The 15,958-nt window shown below is 40.4% G+C and overlaps 1 protein-coding gene across 2 annotated transcripts in view; it reads right to left on the bottom strand.

Moving 5' to 3' along the window:
* TMEM135 (transmembrane protein 135) overlaps nucleotides 1-15,958 on the bottom strand; it is a 166,416-nt gene that overhangs the window by 90,882 nt on the left and 59,576 nt on the right. For both annotated transcript variants that reach the window (XM_042810212.1, XM_042810295.1), the window contains one exon: nucleotides 6,229-6,294. In XM_042810212.1, coding sequence (XP_042666146.1) covers nucleotides 6,229-6,294 — 66 coding nt within the window. The remainder of the gene's footprint in view (nucleotides 1-6,228; nucleotides 6,295-15,958) is intronic.

Genomic DNA, 15,958 nt, shown 5'->3' with positions numbered 1-15,958 from the left:
TTAACGAGAAAGAAATTAAGATATATTATTATCTTACAACTTCGTATGTTCCCCAGATTTCCTAATTATGAAAAGTCATGTTAAACAAATACTTAATTGGAAACAATAAGAAACCTGAAGAATACATGACAAGTAAAAGAAAATTGTAAGAGAAAAAAAAAATTTAAGGATGCAATTCTCTCCTTCCTTTGCTACTTGTCAAAAACTTCTTGGTGGAAGATATGTGGCAAAAATTTCTGAGCTTACTGCAATATACATTTGAGACTCATGTTTTACTTCACAAAAGGGGAAGTTATGATTATAAGAAGATAAATAAATACCATCAGACTTCATTAAAAATCTATAACAGAAACAACACATAGCACGATATGTCAAACATTTTAAATGCCAAACCCCATTGTTCCAGCCTACAAAAAGCAGAGAGGCTACATTGCCTCTGCATTTAAAAGAAAATCACAAAGCATTAATCGCTTAGATAAAAGCATTAATCACTTAGTAAAACATTTAGTTCTCTGAGATTCCAAACTGGAGTGTTATCCTTTTAAAGCAATTCTCCTCATATTCTGCAACAGACATCCTATTTTCTTATATTTCTACCTTAGATTTGCAGCATACACGATATGTGCAGTGTACTCATTTGTCAAGATCCCTACCTTATGAATCCCGCCACTTTACTTTAAAACTATCTGGAATACACCAATATATTTCAGGGTATACACATAAAATATACATCAATATAATTTCAGGCAAATTATATATTGAAAGAGAAGAAGACTTCTTCACATTCAACTAAGGCTTTAAGACAAATTCATCTTCTTCTCGTTATTAGAAATGATTTCCAGCCTGAAACCACATAGACAGGACAATCCTGCACAGTGTAGCACCAAACATGCAGTGACATGGCTGAAATCACCTTCACACAGCTGAGCACATGGCAGAAACATCACTCAGACACTGAACAGCTTGAAGGGAATCTGGTAATTATCCTCTTCAGGGATTCTCTTTCTCTTTCTTTCCAGGTTCAGTTTTCACTGTATTTAATCAGAAGAATTATTTACTTTTAATTTAAAGCCAGATACTACTGATAAAATATGCAGGTCAGACTTCAACAATTAAATTATATTTGAGCTGTTCAAAATTCGGACCTGTCAAAAGGATTTTCCAGATAGCAATACAAATTTTAAAACAGCATTGACACACGTTCCAAAAAGCAACCTTAAGTAAGTGGACTATAAGCCATTTCTATGCTCAAATATATGTTTCATCCATTTGCTGCTGTTGTACAAGCAGGCTCAAAATCATTTCCAGAAAAGATTTCAGTAGGCAGAAAAGCAAAAGATACGTATGTCCCCAAATCCAACCGATGGCTTTTGTTTGGTTGGTTTGTTCAGATCTACTTTCTTCAATAATACTTCTTATTTTTTTAATATTTTTTTAAAATAGTTAAAAATGAAACTCTTCTGTCTCTTGAAGACAGAGAGAAGCAATCACCCTTTAGAGGAAAAGGGACTCAGATGTGCCCCCAAGTAATGGCTTCTTTTGCTTTTGCAAAGTAATTTCTTCCAAAAATGAGAGTATTGGGTAAGAGAAGTGAACACTGAAACATATTGGCACTTTGGATCTTACACCACATATTCAGAAAACGTGGTTTGGTTAAACTAAATTGACATTGTTTTTGTAACACATTAAATTAAAAAAATACACATTTTTCTGTGTGCTAGCAACCCTCTACCAGGAGGAAAAGAAAACACCAAAAAAGATCCAAGAGACTGACAATGCTACTTTGAAGGCAGGAAAAGTCCATGAATGTTATGACATTGCCTTACAAGAACTTAAGTTTCATTGTAGCAAACCAAATTTCTTTTGTATATGTCAAACACAGTTTGCTACGAAGCATTTCAATTTCCAGTGAGAACAAAGGAGACTTGCTTTGACCAACAGCACTCTTTGAAAGTGTCCTTGGCTGGAAACAGAAAGTTTAAAAAACAGAGAGTCATCAGGGCTGTAGCTGGAGTGTACCCAGCGCTGTAAGATGTATGTAAATCTGAGAAAACATCTTTCCTCACATATTAACATGACAGTCACAGAGTATTCAAGACAAAAGAGTGGAAATCAGAGATGTCAGGGCAGTCTGTGAGAGCAGAACTTTTGAACCCCTGGCAATAATGACATCTTTGTGATAGGAAGGCAAAAGGGTAAGGATCAGATGTCTGGGATCACGTTGCCATTTGGTTTCTAACGTGCCTGAAAGTGATTAGGTCTGATATGCCCTCGGGCTGAAATCACAGGAAACGGAGTGCCCAAAGCAATTTTATTTGAATGAAAATTCATCTCGAGTGATTCACAGTACCTCTCACAATCTACAATGATGGCGTTTATGAAGCCTTCCTGCATGTCATGCATTACAAATGAAGCTGGCCGAAAACACAGGCAGGCACAACGCTGCAACAGAACTCAAAACTTAAGAGTCAAAGAATAAGTCCCTTCATACAGAAAGGAGATCACCATGTAAATGACTGCCCTACACCTTGTCACCTTCACAGTACAGAACTAAAAATAATACTTGGCATGTCCTAAGATCTCTTTCATGCTCATGGGGTGAGCATACAGCAGCAGAAGCTCCAGAGAATGCACAGCTGGAGAGCTATGCCAATCATAAAGTTTGTGACATTAATGAAATGCAGCCTGAGACTTCCGTATGTAAGCACTGCTGCACCTTTGGTGTGCTCACATCTGCCCATACACTCTTCGCATCATCTTGGAATGAGCATAAAGTGAGGCCCCACCTCGAGTACTGTACTCAGTTTGGGCACCTCAGTACAGAAAGGACATGGAGGTGCTGGAGCAGGTCCAAAGAAGAGCAACAAGGTTTGTGCAGGACTTGAAGAATGTGCCCTATGAGGAGAGATTGAAGGAACTGGGGCTGTTTTGTCTGGGGAAAAGGAGGCTGAGAGGAGACCTTATTGCTCTCTTCCAATATCTGAAAGGTGCTTACAGCAGAGTGGAGTTGGTCTCTTCTCATTGGTGACAGGATGAGGGCAAATGGCCTCAAGTTAAACCAGGGTAAGTTTAGGTTGGATATCAGGAAAAACTTCTTTATTAAAAGGGTTCTTAAGCACTGGAATAGGCTCCCCAGGGAGGTGGCTGAGTAACCATCCTTGGATGTGTTTAAAAACCATCTGGATGTGGTGCTCAGCAACATGATTCAGTGGAGGGTTGTTAGTTAGGGTAGTATGGTTAGATTGTGGTTGGACTCAATGATCTTAAAGGTCTTTTCCTACCTGAGCAATTCTATGATTCCATGATGAAACCTTACCAGGTTCTGCCCCACGCTCCATCCCCAGGACAAAGCAGCTGACAGAAATAACTCATTAACAAGGCAACATATTGACTCCCGAAAGTGAATTCTCCCTCTGGGTTTGATTCCCTCCCAGGGATGCTGCAACATTTCAGTCAAACCAGAAGCAATACAACTGTCAAGAAGATTCTTCAGGAACGTTAATGATCTAAATTTCAATGGCTATTAGTATTATGTACACAAATTCGTAAGTACTTTTGGCAGGACAATTTTCTAAACTCTCAACAGTAAATTTATAAACCATATCCAAAAGTCAAATATCCAGCATCACCTCATCTTTCAATTCCTTCAAGGGCAATTAAAGCAAGACTCAAAAATTCTGTAAGCTTTATGACTTGAGTCCTAGGAAGAGGAAAAGATGGGAAACATCAGAAAAGACATTTACCCTAAACAAGGAATATTATAAATCCACCTGTTGATGACAACTGGATTATAATGAGTAACCTTTCATGCATTCTGTTTTGTCTGCATAGAAAAAATGTTTCTCCATTAAACTGTTGAATATACTGTAATTTTTAAAAAGAATTTAAAACAAATAAGTATCTGCACAAATATTTCCTTCTAGTATTCAACATTTTCACTCCCTCCTAAATATTAAAGGGGTCTAGAATCTAAATATTGTTAGGAAAACCCAACAGCACTTCTGCACATTCAGACTGTCGCCTGCATAGTTTGCAATTGCCAATAAACAATTTGCTCAGCTTCCATTTCAGCTGCCAACTTCACACTTCTCAAACAGAATGCAGTCAACTTTAGCTCACATTCAGCTTTTGTTCTGGCTTCCTTTCTAGTTACGCACTGTGCAAATATTTAGCAATTTCTTGGAAGAGCTAAAGAAAATATGATATGACTCTTGATAATTATATTTCCTCTGGAAAAAAAAAAAATCATTCAATTAATATCCCTCCTCATTTTCTAACTAAAAAATTACAATTCCACAGTGAAACGTAGTGAAGAGATCTTCTGTGAGTCACAATAATTCTTGCTCTGCATAGAGCCTGACAAGAGTATAAGAGAGAAATGAGGCCTTTTTATTTTTCCCATTCTATCCTGAACTGATTTGCAATCGAGTCCCAGGAATGCCCAGGTTACCATGTCACAGGACACTCGTAGTTCACCATCACCACACAGAAGTGTTTTCACCCACTTCCTTCCTTCCTGATCGTGGCTACAACCTCGCACTGCTTATCTGCCTGTTGGTCTCCAACCCTTGAGGCTAATTAACTGAAAAAGATCAGAGGAAGTATCTGAAGAAGAAACATAAACATTTTCTACCACATCATTTCTATGAGATATAATGTGTAAGATACACAAATTGTTGGTACTGCTCACAACAGAGATCATTGTGGCTGTAAATGTTCCAGTACTGTGTTTAATATTATTAGTAACACTTCTATAAGAATCATTTGAGTTTTTCCATACTTCATACCATCCATCAGGTATCTACAAGGATGGAGATTTCACACATTGTCTGGCCAACTTGTTCATTTAAACACGGAAAATTAAGTATCCTTCACTGAAAAACCTAAACAGAGAGAATATGGATGCATTGCACATATTCTATAATAACCACTCCTGAAAGCTGTACTACATTCTGTATGAAAGAATGAAGAGCAGAACAAAAAACGTGCAAAGGATCCATATTCAAAAAAGCAAAAACTGAACAGTGTCAGGACAGGAAATCACAGAACCATAGAATTCATAGATTCATAGAATGGCCTGGGTTGAAAAGGACCACAATGATTGTCTTATTTCAAACCCCCCTGCTATGCGCAGGGTCGCCAACCACCAGACCAGGCTGCCCAGAGCCACATCCAGCCTGGCCTTGAATGCCTGCAGGGATGGGGCATCCACAGCCTCCTTGGGTAAACCTCAGGTACTTCTTCAGACAGCGATGCAGAAATACATTACTTTCTTTCAAAAGAGAAATTAAGACAATTTCATCAGCACAAGGCATATTGTATAGCACAGCTGGGCTTCCAAAGGTAAGTTTTGCTCTGATTCCAAACTGAATGCTGTGTCTGCTACACAATATATAAATTTACCTAAAAAATTGATGAAATCAGATTGCCATGGGAAAAAAAAAGTTTCTACATTAAAATCTTTTATACTGCAGCATCCAGCAGTGGCAATGTCCAGATCAGTTCTCATTTCCAAAGTGCAACGACTGACTGGAGTAAATTTCTTTAGATCAAATTCAATGTAAGAATAAATTGCATCCACTAATACTGAACATATTTAATCAGTAATGTTCAGTGAAATGTTATCATATACAACACAGAGAAGGAAGAAAAAAAAAAAAAGGAATAATGCCAACACAGAAGTATGCATGAACAACAACTCACCCCTTCTTTCAAGTGACTATTAATATAATATACACATTTTATATCACACATATAACTACACACATAATACCTGGTTACTCATTTCTTGAGAGAAACAAAGAAAGCATAAGGTGAGCTCTTTACAGCTACCCCATAACAAAGCTCAATTTTTTGTGAATTTCTCTGGATTCTACAGTTTATTTATTTCTAATACAGAAAATCCAGTGAAACATCACTTGGGCAAAAGAATGTGCTTGATAGCCCCTTGTACCATAATGCAAAATGATGACTGAAGCAGAGAGAAAAAAAAGAGATTTGGGAAGAATATTTAATCTCCCAGTGGGCAGGATTTAAATTCTCTACTGTTCTTCAGAAAAAGTGTAACATAGAAATGCAAGCTGTGTATCGCCCAGCCCTCTTCACTTACCTGAAGGCAATGCAATTCCTCCCACGAATTCATAAAGCACTACATTACTATTTTATGCCATATGTGCAAAGAGAAAAACTACAAAGAAACAAAAGAAAAAAATATATATATAGCCTTACTTCTCCATGTCTTAATGGTGTGATTGCTCCTCTTGCTACTGCCATTCGGAACAACGTTTCAGTGGCCTGCATCGACAAACACACAGAAATCACACACAGGTTATTTTTAAGAAAGGTCATTCAGCTCATGAAGATTTATTTCAACTTATATCATGAACGCTTAGTATTTTATTGAATTTTTTAAAGTGTCAGCTACTTTCACCATCCATTTTACAATTGAATTTTACAAAATCATGAAACTATTATGGCTGGTTAACATGGCCTTAAAAGAGGCCATCCTCTTCTTAGTCTGCTGGACAAGGAACACAGATTTCTGACCACCACAGACAACTGACTCATAATTCAAGCTGTAACAGAAACAAAACCCATAGGTTCTGTATCACATTTCTTTCTGGTAAAAAGTAAAACCGAACAACACAACTGAAACAAGCAGGGAAAGTTTCTCTAAATGACCTGCATTTCTGTTGATTTCCTAACTTTGAGTTTAAACACAGGTATGCCAAATTGCCATGTTGTTGCATTTACAAGACGGTCAGAAAAAGTAGTGAAAAAATGCACTGGTTACATAAAAACATGGATTGGCACATCAGAATATGCAAGAATAGATTTGTTTCAAAGACCTGCTTCCAAAGTAAGTAGGGAAGCAAGTCTCAACTTTAGCTGCAATCATACATGTTTTTAATATCTGTTCCTAATTTAACAAATTACTCAAACATTCAGAACTCTATGTTACAATGTAATTATCAGGCTGCTTGAAAAGGGGTTTAGAAAGTTTAAGTAGTTTGTAGTGCCTGTCTTCCAGAATGGCAATTTAAGAAGTAAGCAGCTCAGCGCTTACATGACTGCAAAATTTGTGGGGTTCATGCTGCAGTACTTCAAGACAGCTGTAGCTCAGCAAATTTAGTATCAAAGACATCTACTGACATTAATTCTTCTTCTAAATTCTAAATTCTTCTAAATCTTCTAGATGTGGACTAGATGATATTTACGTTTTCCTAAATAACTGCCTGCAGAAAAGAATCCTATAAAAGAGTTTTTATTTGCCTTGTTTCCCACCAGTGTCTGTAGATGAATGTGTGAACTTCAAAACCCAACTGCAGAATGCATTTCTTCCTTGACACGGCCATAACACAGGACAGTGCCTGAGTGCAGCTCTGCTTCCCAAGCCTCCATCCTTCCAGAGGTAAAGTAAACCTCAAGCCACCTTTTGTCCTTCCCCAAATTGGTTTCTTTCATCATCTCTTCCCACCAACATTTTCAAGGATGTTTCAAGTGAATTGAGTATTCTGTCAATACTGCTGAGCTTCTTTTGTTTCTTTTGAAAACCACTGGTGTGTGCGACTTTCTTTACACATTCCCTAGTAAAAGATCTCTCAATACGCTTGTACATGCACAGTTAATACCAGATGTCAAAACCATTCAGAAACAAGAAAAATTCACAGCAACAGCAAATCTAGCATGAGAGAGATCTCCCCCTATGGGCACTGCTCCTTGCGCTGAACCCCACTGAGCAGATTAGGACTGCAGTGATGGTTGTCTACCCCAAGAACATGAGGGGATGAGGCCACCCATAGCTGTTGATGCCTGGACAATAACAAAGCTGGAGACAGAGATCTTTGGGTTTTAGGTATGCAGATTCCAAGAGAAATTTTAAAGGAGTTGAAACTTTCAAAGGGATGATGATTAGAATCATAGAAGCATTGAATGGCTTGAGTCAGAAGGGACCTCAAAGATCATCACCTCATTGCAGCCTTTCAGTACCTAAAGGGAGCCTACAAACAGGAGGGGAATCAACTCTTTGAAAGAGCAGATAATGGCAGGATGAGGGGAAATGGTTTTAAGTTGAAGGAAGGAAGATTTAGGTTGGATATCAGGGGGAAGTTCTTTACCAAGAGAGTGGTGAGGTGCTGGAACAGGCTGCCCAGAGAGGTTGTGGATGCCCTGTCCCTGGAGGTGTTCAAGGCCAGATTGGACACCTCACCCCAGGGGCCCTGGGCAGCCTGGTCTAGTGTTACATATGGAGGTTCAAGGGTCTGCTCGTGGCAGTAGGATTGGAGTTTGATGGCCCTTGAGATCCCTTCCAACCCAAGCCATTCTATGATTCTATGATCATCTACTTACAAACCCCTGCCACAGGCAGAGTTGCCAGCCACTAGCCATAGACCCAAATGTAACATCACACAAAATCATATTGATAAGACTAGCAAAAAATTTTCAGTCTTAAACCATCATCTTATCCATAACATTTCCATTTTGAACCAACTCCCTCACTCCCTTCAATTTCCAGCTCCCTTCTCTCTGACCTCCAAATACAGGCAAGAACAAAACCCATGGAATGTTCTAGCCTGGCAGTGATCACCAGGGCCACCTGATTCCTCCTGGGCTGCCCATGCACTGGCCACCTCTTAGGATGGAGGTCCTGCAGCAACCTCTGAACGTGGAGGAATAAGCAAGGGGATATAAAAGGAAAAAGATTTGGACAAGAGCTTAGAGCAAGTGATGGGAAATCACAGAATCACTGGGGTTGGAAGGGATCTCTGGAGATCACCAAGTCCAAACCCTGCTAAAGCAGGTTCCCTACAATAGGTTGCACAGGAAAGCATCCAGGCACGTTTTGAATATCTTCAGAGAAGGAGATTCCACAACCTCTCTGGGCAGCCTGCTCCAGTGCTCTGTCAGCCTCACAGCAAAGAAGTTCTTTCACATGTTTACTTGAACTTCCTGTGTTGCAGTTAAACTTCCTGTACTGCAGTTAACTTCTTGTGTTCCAGCTGACAGTAAAAGGATCTTTACAAGACATTATATCATTATTGGCTACAAATCCAGTTTATGGAACACATCTTGTCTGGTATACTCTTATGTTTTTTATTTCAAATCTACCAAAGCTTTTAGTATGACAACAGCCAACATTCCAAACTGCATGGAATTCTGATACAACTTGTTTCAATTTTGAAGTTCAAACCCACTCAATACAAACTTTAAATAAATAGGTTTTCCATTTCCATATACTGTATGCTTTTCTTTTATATATTTAAGATTAACTCTGAAAATAAGCAGAGTCCTACTCTTTCAATACAGGCTCTCAAACAAAATAGTTTCTTGGATCACTTCAGTAGTAGATTTCTACCAGAAAAATTCAGCATACTTTTAGGCATCAAGTCAAAACTGCCCTTCTGTTCCCACAGAAGAGTTCTCAGGGCTCTTATGGTTCAGGATGTGTGACTGCAACTATGAGATACAACTGACTGGAGATATTTATCGTCACGCCAGGGTAACTAATGAAAAAGACAAAACTGTCCATTTAAGAAACAACAATATTGTTCCCAAAGAGACAGTTGACTCGGAATTTAGATCACTTTCAACTGCCTGCATCTCTGTTAGCATTAAGTTTTTCATTATAATCAAATTTTTATGAAGTTGTAAAAGCTTAAGGTTTATTTTCATTCAGTTTGCTGGGAATGAGCTCTAAATAAGAATCATTACGGGCTGAGGCAGTGACTTTACGTACTGCTATTCAGAGGTACAAATCAGAGGTCTGTAAGAAAAAAAATCATCAACAGATGGTTTTAGTGATCTCAGTGTGAAATAAATGTGTTCCCAAACTGATAGCAACTGAATCCTAAAACTGTGCTGTAAGGAATGCATATTGTGTCATAGAGTATGTGAGGTGAAATAGCAGACCAATGAATGTATCTGACAAATCTGTTACGTACTCTAAGATCTAATGTCATCTGTTGAGGAAGATGACCGCATGTCCTCCCTCAAAGAAAGCAGGAACTTCTGATGAAGTTTTTTGCAAGTGAGTAACAGAAAAACCACATGTAAGAAACAGAACTGAACTGGAAAATAATTGTGCATTATTGATGGAAACAGTGGGAGAAACAAGGAGAAAAATAGTACTTCAGATTCCAGATGCTTGAATTTCCTAGGTTTTCAGAAAAATAAAATGGTCTCATAGTGCTCCATCAAAATAGTTCCTGTTTTACCAAAATTAAAATGGCAAATACAAGCAGTGGAGGGAACTGCTAATGTAAATTAATTTTAGAACTACATACTTCTAATCACTTGGCATTCCAAAATCCCAGTCTACTTGCATTCCAAAAAAGAAAAAGAAAGAAGAAAAGGAAAAATGAGTTATGGCTAAAGATATGTCCTGAAAGGCACAGATCTTTGGAAGTCATTAGAAGCAATTTATGGATTTAATTGGAAAGAAAATGGTGCAATTTGTTATAAGAATGGATGGAATGGCACAAAACATTTTTTTCCCTATTAAGTTTGCTGATCTTGGCTTCAGCAGCTGGCTGACAGCTCTGGCCTTTAACACTGGTGTTTGCTCTCAAAAAGCAAGTGATATTAAAGAAAGGTTCATGACAGTCTATCCAAATCATCAATAACATTTTTCAACTTGACCATATATCACAAATGAACTGTTGTCACAGCCCTTGTCAGCAAACCATCACACAGCTTTTGAAAACAAGCACAAGCGTTACAAATAGAGGATTTGATAAGATGCAGAAGCAATAATGAACAGAAAAGCAAACAAGAAGTTTCTCAAATCAGAATCTTTTCCTAATTACGACCAAAAAATGTTAAGTGTGAGACAATCCACTAGATCTAAATGTTCCTCCAGATGACAGGTTTGTATTTAACTTAGCCAATGAGCTTATTTATTGTTGCGCCATTCAGTGAAATTACCACAGTACCAGCAATGTCCTTTCCTCTCAGTCATGAGCTGATCAAATCACTGCTTAGCTTTATCTGCCATACAGGTGACTTATGTGTGAACACAATAAGGCAAACTGAACAATTTAATTCCTACAATAAAACACATTTTACAAATATCCTGACAGTCTTCCATCTGTTTTCAGAAACTTCTCTATTTTTTTTCATTGTCAGCTTTTACCATGTGCACACAGTCAGTGCAGCATTCTTTCTCAATACCATACCTTCCTTCCCCTTCCATGACATTTGTGCAACTTTCAAAGATGGATAATACAATTCTATAATATAATCCTATGCCCATCTCAAATGAAAACACAGATGTAGAAAGGGACAGAAGGGCACTTATTTGCAATATGCACAAACTCCAGGTTGCAGTGCACACACAAGAAGGGGCAGATCTGCTCTAATTTATGAGGGATGGAGGAAGGCCACCTCGAAGGTTAGAGGACTGAAAGTAAATAGAACACATAACTAGCCATGCATCTTGAACAGCAAAAGTACCAGCTGAACGTGGCTCTCCTTCCTCAGATTACAAAGAGCACTATGTCTCTTAATATATATATGGGAGGTTTGTAAAACTCATAATTAATGCAGCATAAGCAATCCAGTATCTGCGGAGAAACCTCATCGTGTCCTTTCAGTGCTTGAAGGGAGCTTATAAGCAGGAGGGGGAATGACTTTTGACTCAATGTCGTAGTGACAGAACAAGAGGGAATGGCTTGAAAACAGGAGAAATTCAGATTAGGAGTCAGGGAGAAATTCTGTACTCAGAGGGTAATGAGGCATAGGCTGCCCAGAGGAGCTGTGGATGCCCCATCCCTAAAGGTGATCAAGGCTGGGTTGGATGGAGCTCTGGGCAGCCTGATCTAATGCCTGATTTCGTGGTTAGCAACTCTGTCCATAGCGGTGGGGTTGGGATGAGATGATCTTTGAGGTCCTTTCCAACCCAGGTCATTCTGTGAGATGACAGCCCTGGTATTATACCAGTTCCCAAGAAACACCAAGACAGAGTTTTTGCTCCAAAAATGATTTCTTCCTTTCAAGCTGACTGTTCATGCCAATTTGCATTTTGCAAGCATGATATCAGAGTGAAAAGGCTGACAGCAAGTATGAAAGCAGAGCAATCTACAAGATTTGCCTTTGCTGCAAGAACAGCCTTCACTGCCAACCAGCTCACAAGCTTGAGCCTCCCCTTAACAAGAGTTTCAAAGCTTCCAGCTGCTGAACACGCTTCGAACAAATGAACCAACTGCAAAAATAACCAAGCATTACGCACTGCCAAGGGTATGAAATAGAAGCATTACTATTTATTTATCTTAATCTAAACCCAGGAGTCTGAAGTTGTGGTATCTGCAACTTTTTCCAGGATGATGATTTTTTCTTCTGATTTCTCTACCCACTCTTCAACCCCTCCACCCAAAAAATGTAGCAGTGCTTGATACTCATTGGCATTCCTGGCCCCAGCCTGTAACTGACTTTCACCTTTTTCTCATGTACGCCACACAAAGGAGTGAACTGCTCAACTCTCTAGAATGCTGCAATTAAATTAAAGTTAGTCAGAAAAAAATAAAAAAGTCCAGCAGTATAATGCTGGAAATACTCACAAGACAGGCCAGCAGCCAGTCTGGGAAACTGGAGAAATAGAGTCTGGAAAACTGCCAGAGAACGGAGCCCCAGCACCAGGACAGAGCAGGGGTTCTGGATCTGAAAAGTGAACCACTGAAGCCAGCTATAATCCTCTTTGCAGTCACAGCTCAGACGGGCAGATAACAGTGGCACATCAGCCCATGGAAAGCATAAAACAACTGTCAAAAATGTCTTTGATTAGTAATGCTACCAGCTGGAATGAAAGCTTATCCCAGATGAGTACAGAATGGGAGAACTCCTTGAGAGCTGCTATGCAGAGGACTTGGGGTTCTGATGGACAAAAAGTGGACACGTGCCAGCAGTGTGCTCTTACAGCCAACAGCACCCTGGGCTGCACCAACAGAAGGATGGCAGCAGAGACAGAGGGAGGATTGTCCCCTCTGCTCTGCCCTCATGAGGCCCCTGGTACTGCATCCAGGCCTGGGGCTCCCAGCACAGGAAGGATGTGGAGCAGAGGAGGCCCCTGAAGATGAACAGAAGGCTGGAGCATCTCTCCAGCCTATGGGGATAGATTGAGGGAGCTGCGCTTGTTCAGACTGGAGAAGAGAAGGCTCCAGGGAGATTTCAATGCTGCCTTCTAGTACTTCAAGGGAGCTTACAGGCAAGAGATGGAACAACTTTTTACACAGTGTGATAGTGATAGGACATGGGGGAATGACCTTAAACTAAAAAAGGGGAAATTCAGATTTGAAGTTAGGAAGAAATCCTTTACTACGGGGTGGTGAGGCCCCGGCACAGGTTGCCCAGAGAAGCTGTGGGTGCTCCTTCCCTGGAGGTGCTCAAGGCCAGGCTGGATGGGGCCCTCAGAGGACAACCTGAGCTAGTGTGGGGCAATCAACTCTTAGCAAGGGATAGGAGCTAGATGGACTTTATGGTCCCTTCAAACCCAAGTCATTCTGTGGTTCAATGGCTCTATGAAAGACCACCTCAGCTAGCCTGGGAATGTCTGCACAGTAGCAAACAGGCACTGCTTCCTTTCCCCTGCACTCAGGGGATCTCCTGCTCCAAAGTGGTGAGAAGCACCACCTACCCATCAATCCATTGCTGTGCAGGAGAAAAACATCCCACTTCTTCCTGCCAGGGACTGACCCATGGGGATATTTCTGCTCCCTGGCCACACAGGACAGACAGATCTGTCCAAGCAGACTGACAATCTTCTCTGAGCTACTGGGACAACTGAAAGCAAAATCCAGAGACTGCCGAACCCTAATCTTTGCTTAACTTCCTGAAAAATGGTGGAGACTGAAGCACTCAGTGACACAGACAAGCTACAGATATCATAGAATCATAGAATCGCAAGGTTGGAAACAACCTGCAAGATCATCCAGTCCAACCACCCTCCCATTCCTATTAGTACCACAAGCACTAATCCATATCACGTAGCTCCTCATCCAGGCGCCTCTTGAACACTGCCAGGGACGGCGACTCCACCACCTCCCTGGGCAGCCATTCCAGTGCCTGACCACCCTTTGAGAGAAAAAGTTTCTCCTAATGTCCAACCTAAACCTCCTCTGGTATAACTTCTGGCCTTTTCCTCAGGTCCTACTATTTGCCTGGGAGAAGAGGCCAGACCCTTTTACACCACAACCTCCCTTCAGGAAGTTGTAGAGTGCAATGAGGTCTCCCCTGAGCCTCCTCTTCTCCAGACTGAACAATCCCAGCTCCCTCAGCTGCTCCTCATAACATTTGTGCTCCAGACCCCTCACCAGTTTTGTTGCCCTTCTCTGGACACATTCCAGGGCCTCAATGTCTTTCTTGTAGCGAGGGGCCCAAAACTGAACACAATACTCAAGGAAATATAGGTCTTGTAGCACTGACATTTTTATGCTTCACTATGACTACATTAATGAGCACTGCATATATAGAAGATTTTATTTCATTTCTTGCATACTCTGGAACTCCAGATTCATTTAAATATAATAATTTACAGTTCCTTTATCTGCCTTCATTGACCAGAACTTCTTGTTAGCATGAACTACAAGTGGGTTCCAGTCAGTGCATTTGCTACAGGTTTTACAAGATTTATATTTAATGTGTTTCACAACCATGGTCCTTTTTTTCATTAGGGAATTACCTCATCTTTTACATTTCCTACTGGTAGCAATTTTAAGCAGTAGCTCTTAGTATTTGCAAATGGAAAAAAATATTGTGTCTCAATTGTTTTGTTACAATTTATGAGTTATACTAATACAAATCTAATCTAAAAAACATTTTCAAACTAGTGATTTATCATCACCCCGCTGTAAACAATAAGTATTACAGACTGCATCTACTTCAGATGAGGCATTCAATTCTTTTACCAATCTTATTGTTTAAACATGTGTATGCCATACAGTCTTTCTAAGCTAACAAGAAGCAGAACACATAGGTAAATGCTATTTAATTTGAGGGCAGCTTATATAAACACGCCTCTCCTCTTCATTAGAAAAAGTACATCTAATGTTGGATAAGAGCTAGATTATCTTCAATGAAGGAATTTTGGACAAGACCTATCAAAATGCATTGACGATCAGGGGACTGGAGCACCTCCCCTATGAAGACAGGCTGAGGGAGCTGGGCTTGTTCAGCATGGAGAAAAGAAGGCTGCAGGGTGACCTCATTGCAGCCTTTCAGTACCTAAAGGGAGCCTACAAACAGGAGGGGAATAAACTCTTTGAAAGGGTAGATAACTGCAGGACAAGGGGAAATGGTTTTAAGTTCAGGGAGGGAAGATTTAGGTTGGATGTCAGGGGGAAGTTCTTCACTATGAGAGTGGTGAGGTGCTGGAACAGCTGCTCAGAGAGGTTGTGGATGCCCCGTCCCTGGAGGTGTTCAAGGCCAGGTTGGATGGGGCCCTGGGCAGCCTGGTCTGGTGTTAAATGTGGAGGTTGGCAGCCCTGCGTGTGGCAGGGGGGTTGGAGATTCATGATCCTTGAGGTCCCTTCCAACCCTGGCCATTCTGAGATTCTGTGACCTTCAAAGTAAAAGAGCAGCAGTCAGTACCTCTGTGGCTGGAGCCCTCTCTTCCAAGTGGTGTGGGGCTCAGAGCAAAGCACACTTGTACAATGACTTCTCTTCTCAATGAAGGCAGGAAGCTTTCACCAGAAGACTGATGTCAGAAAGAATTCATGCCTCTTTGTACTGTGCATCAGAAGGGCTATGTCTGCTCTGAATGCTAAGACTGTTGACAGAAGTCACAGTGGAATTGTACACTGAAGCCCCATATTTTAACAATTTTAACCTAGATGCTACCCACATTACTAAAATATTAGTCAGACCCAGACTGGAACACAGAAAATTCCACGAGGAAGAATTTATTTACTACAAGGGTGACAGAGTCCTGGAACAGGCTGCCCAGAGAGGCTGTGGAGAATCCTTCTAT

The sequence above is a fragment of the Centrocercus urophasianus genome, unplaced genomic scaffold (assembly GCF_019232065.1).
Source record: "Centrocercus urophasianus isolate 14NV4802_14NV808 unplaced genomic scaffold, USGS_Curo_1.0 seq_1, whole genome shotgun sequence".
Lineage (NCBI taxonomy): Eukaryota > Metazoa > Chordata > Aves > Galliformes > Phasianidae > Centrocercus > Centrocercus urophasianus.
This window is presented reverse-complemented; position numbering and strand designations above follow the sequence as displayed.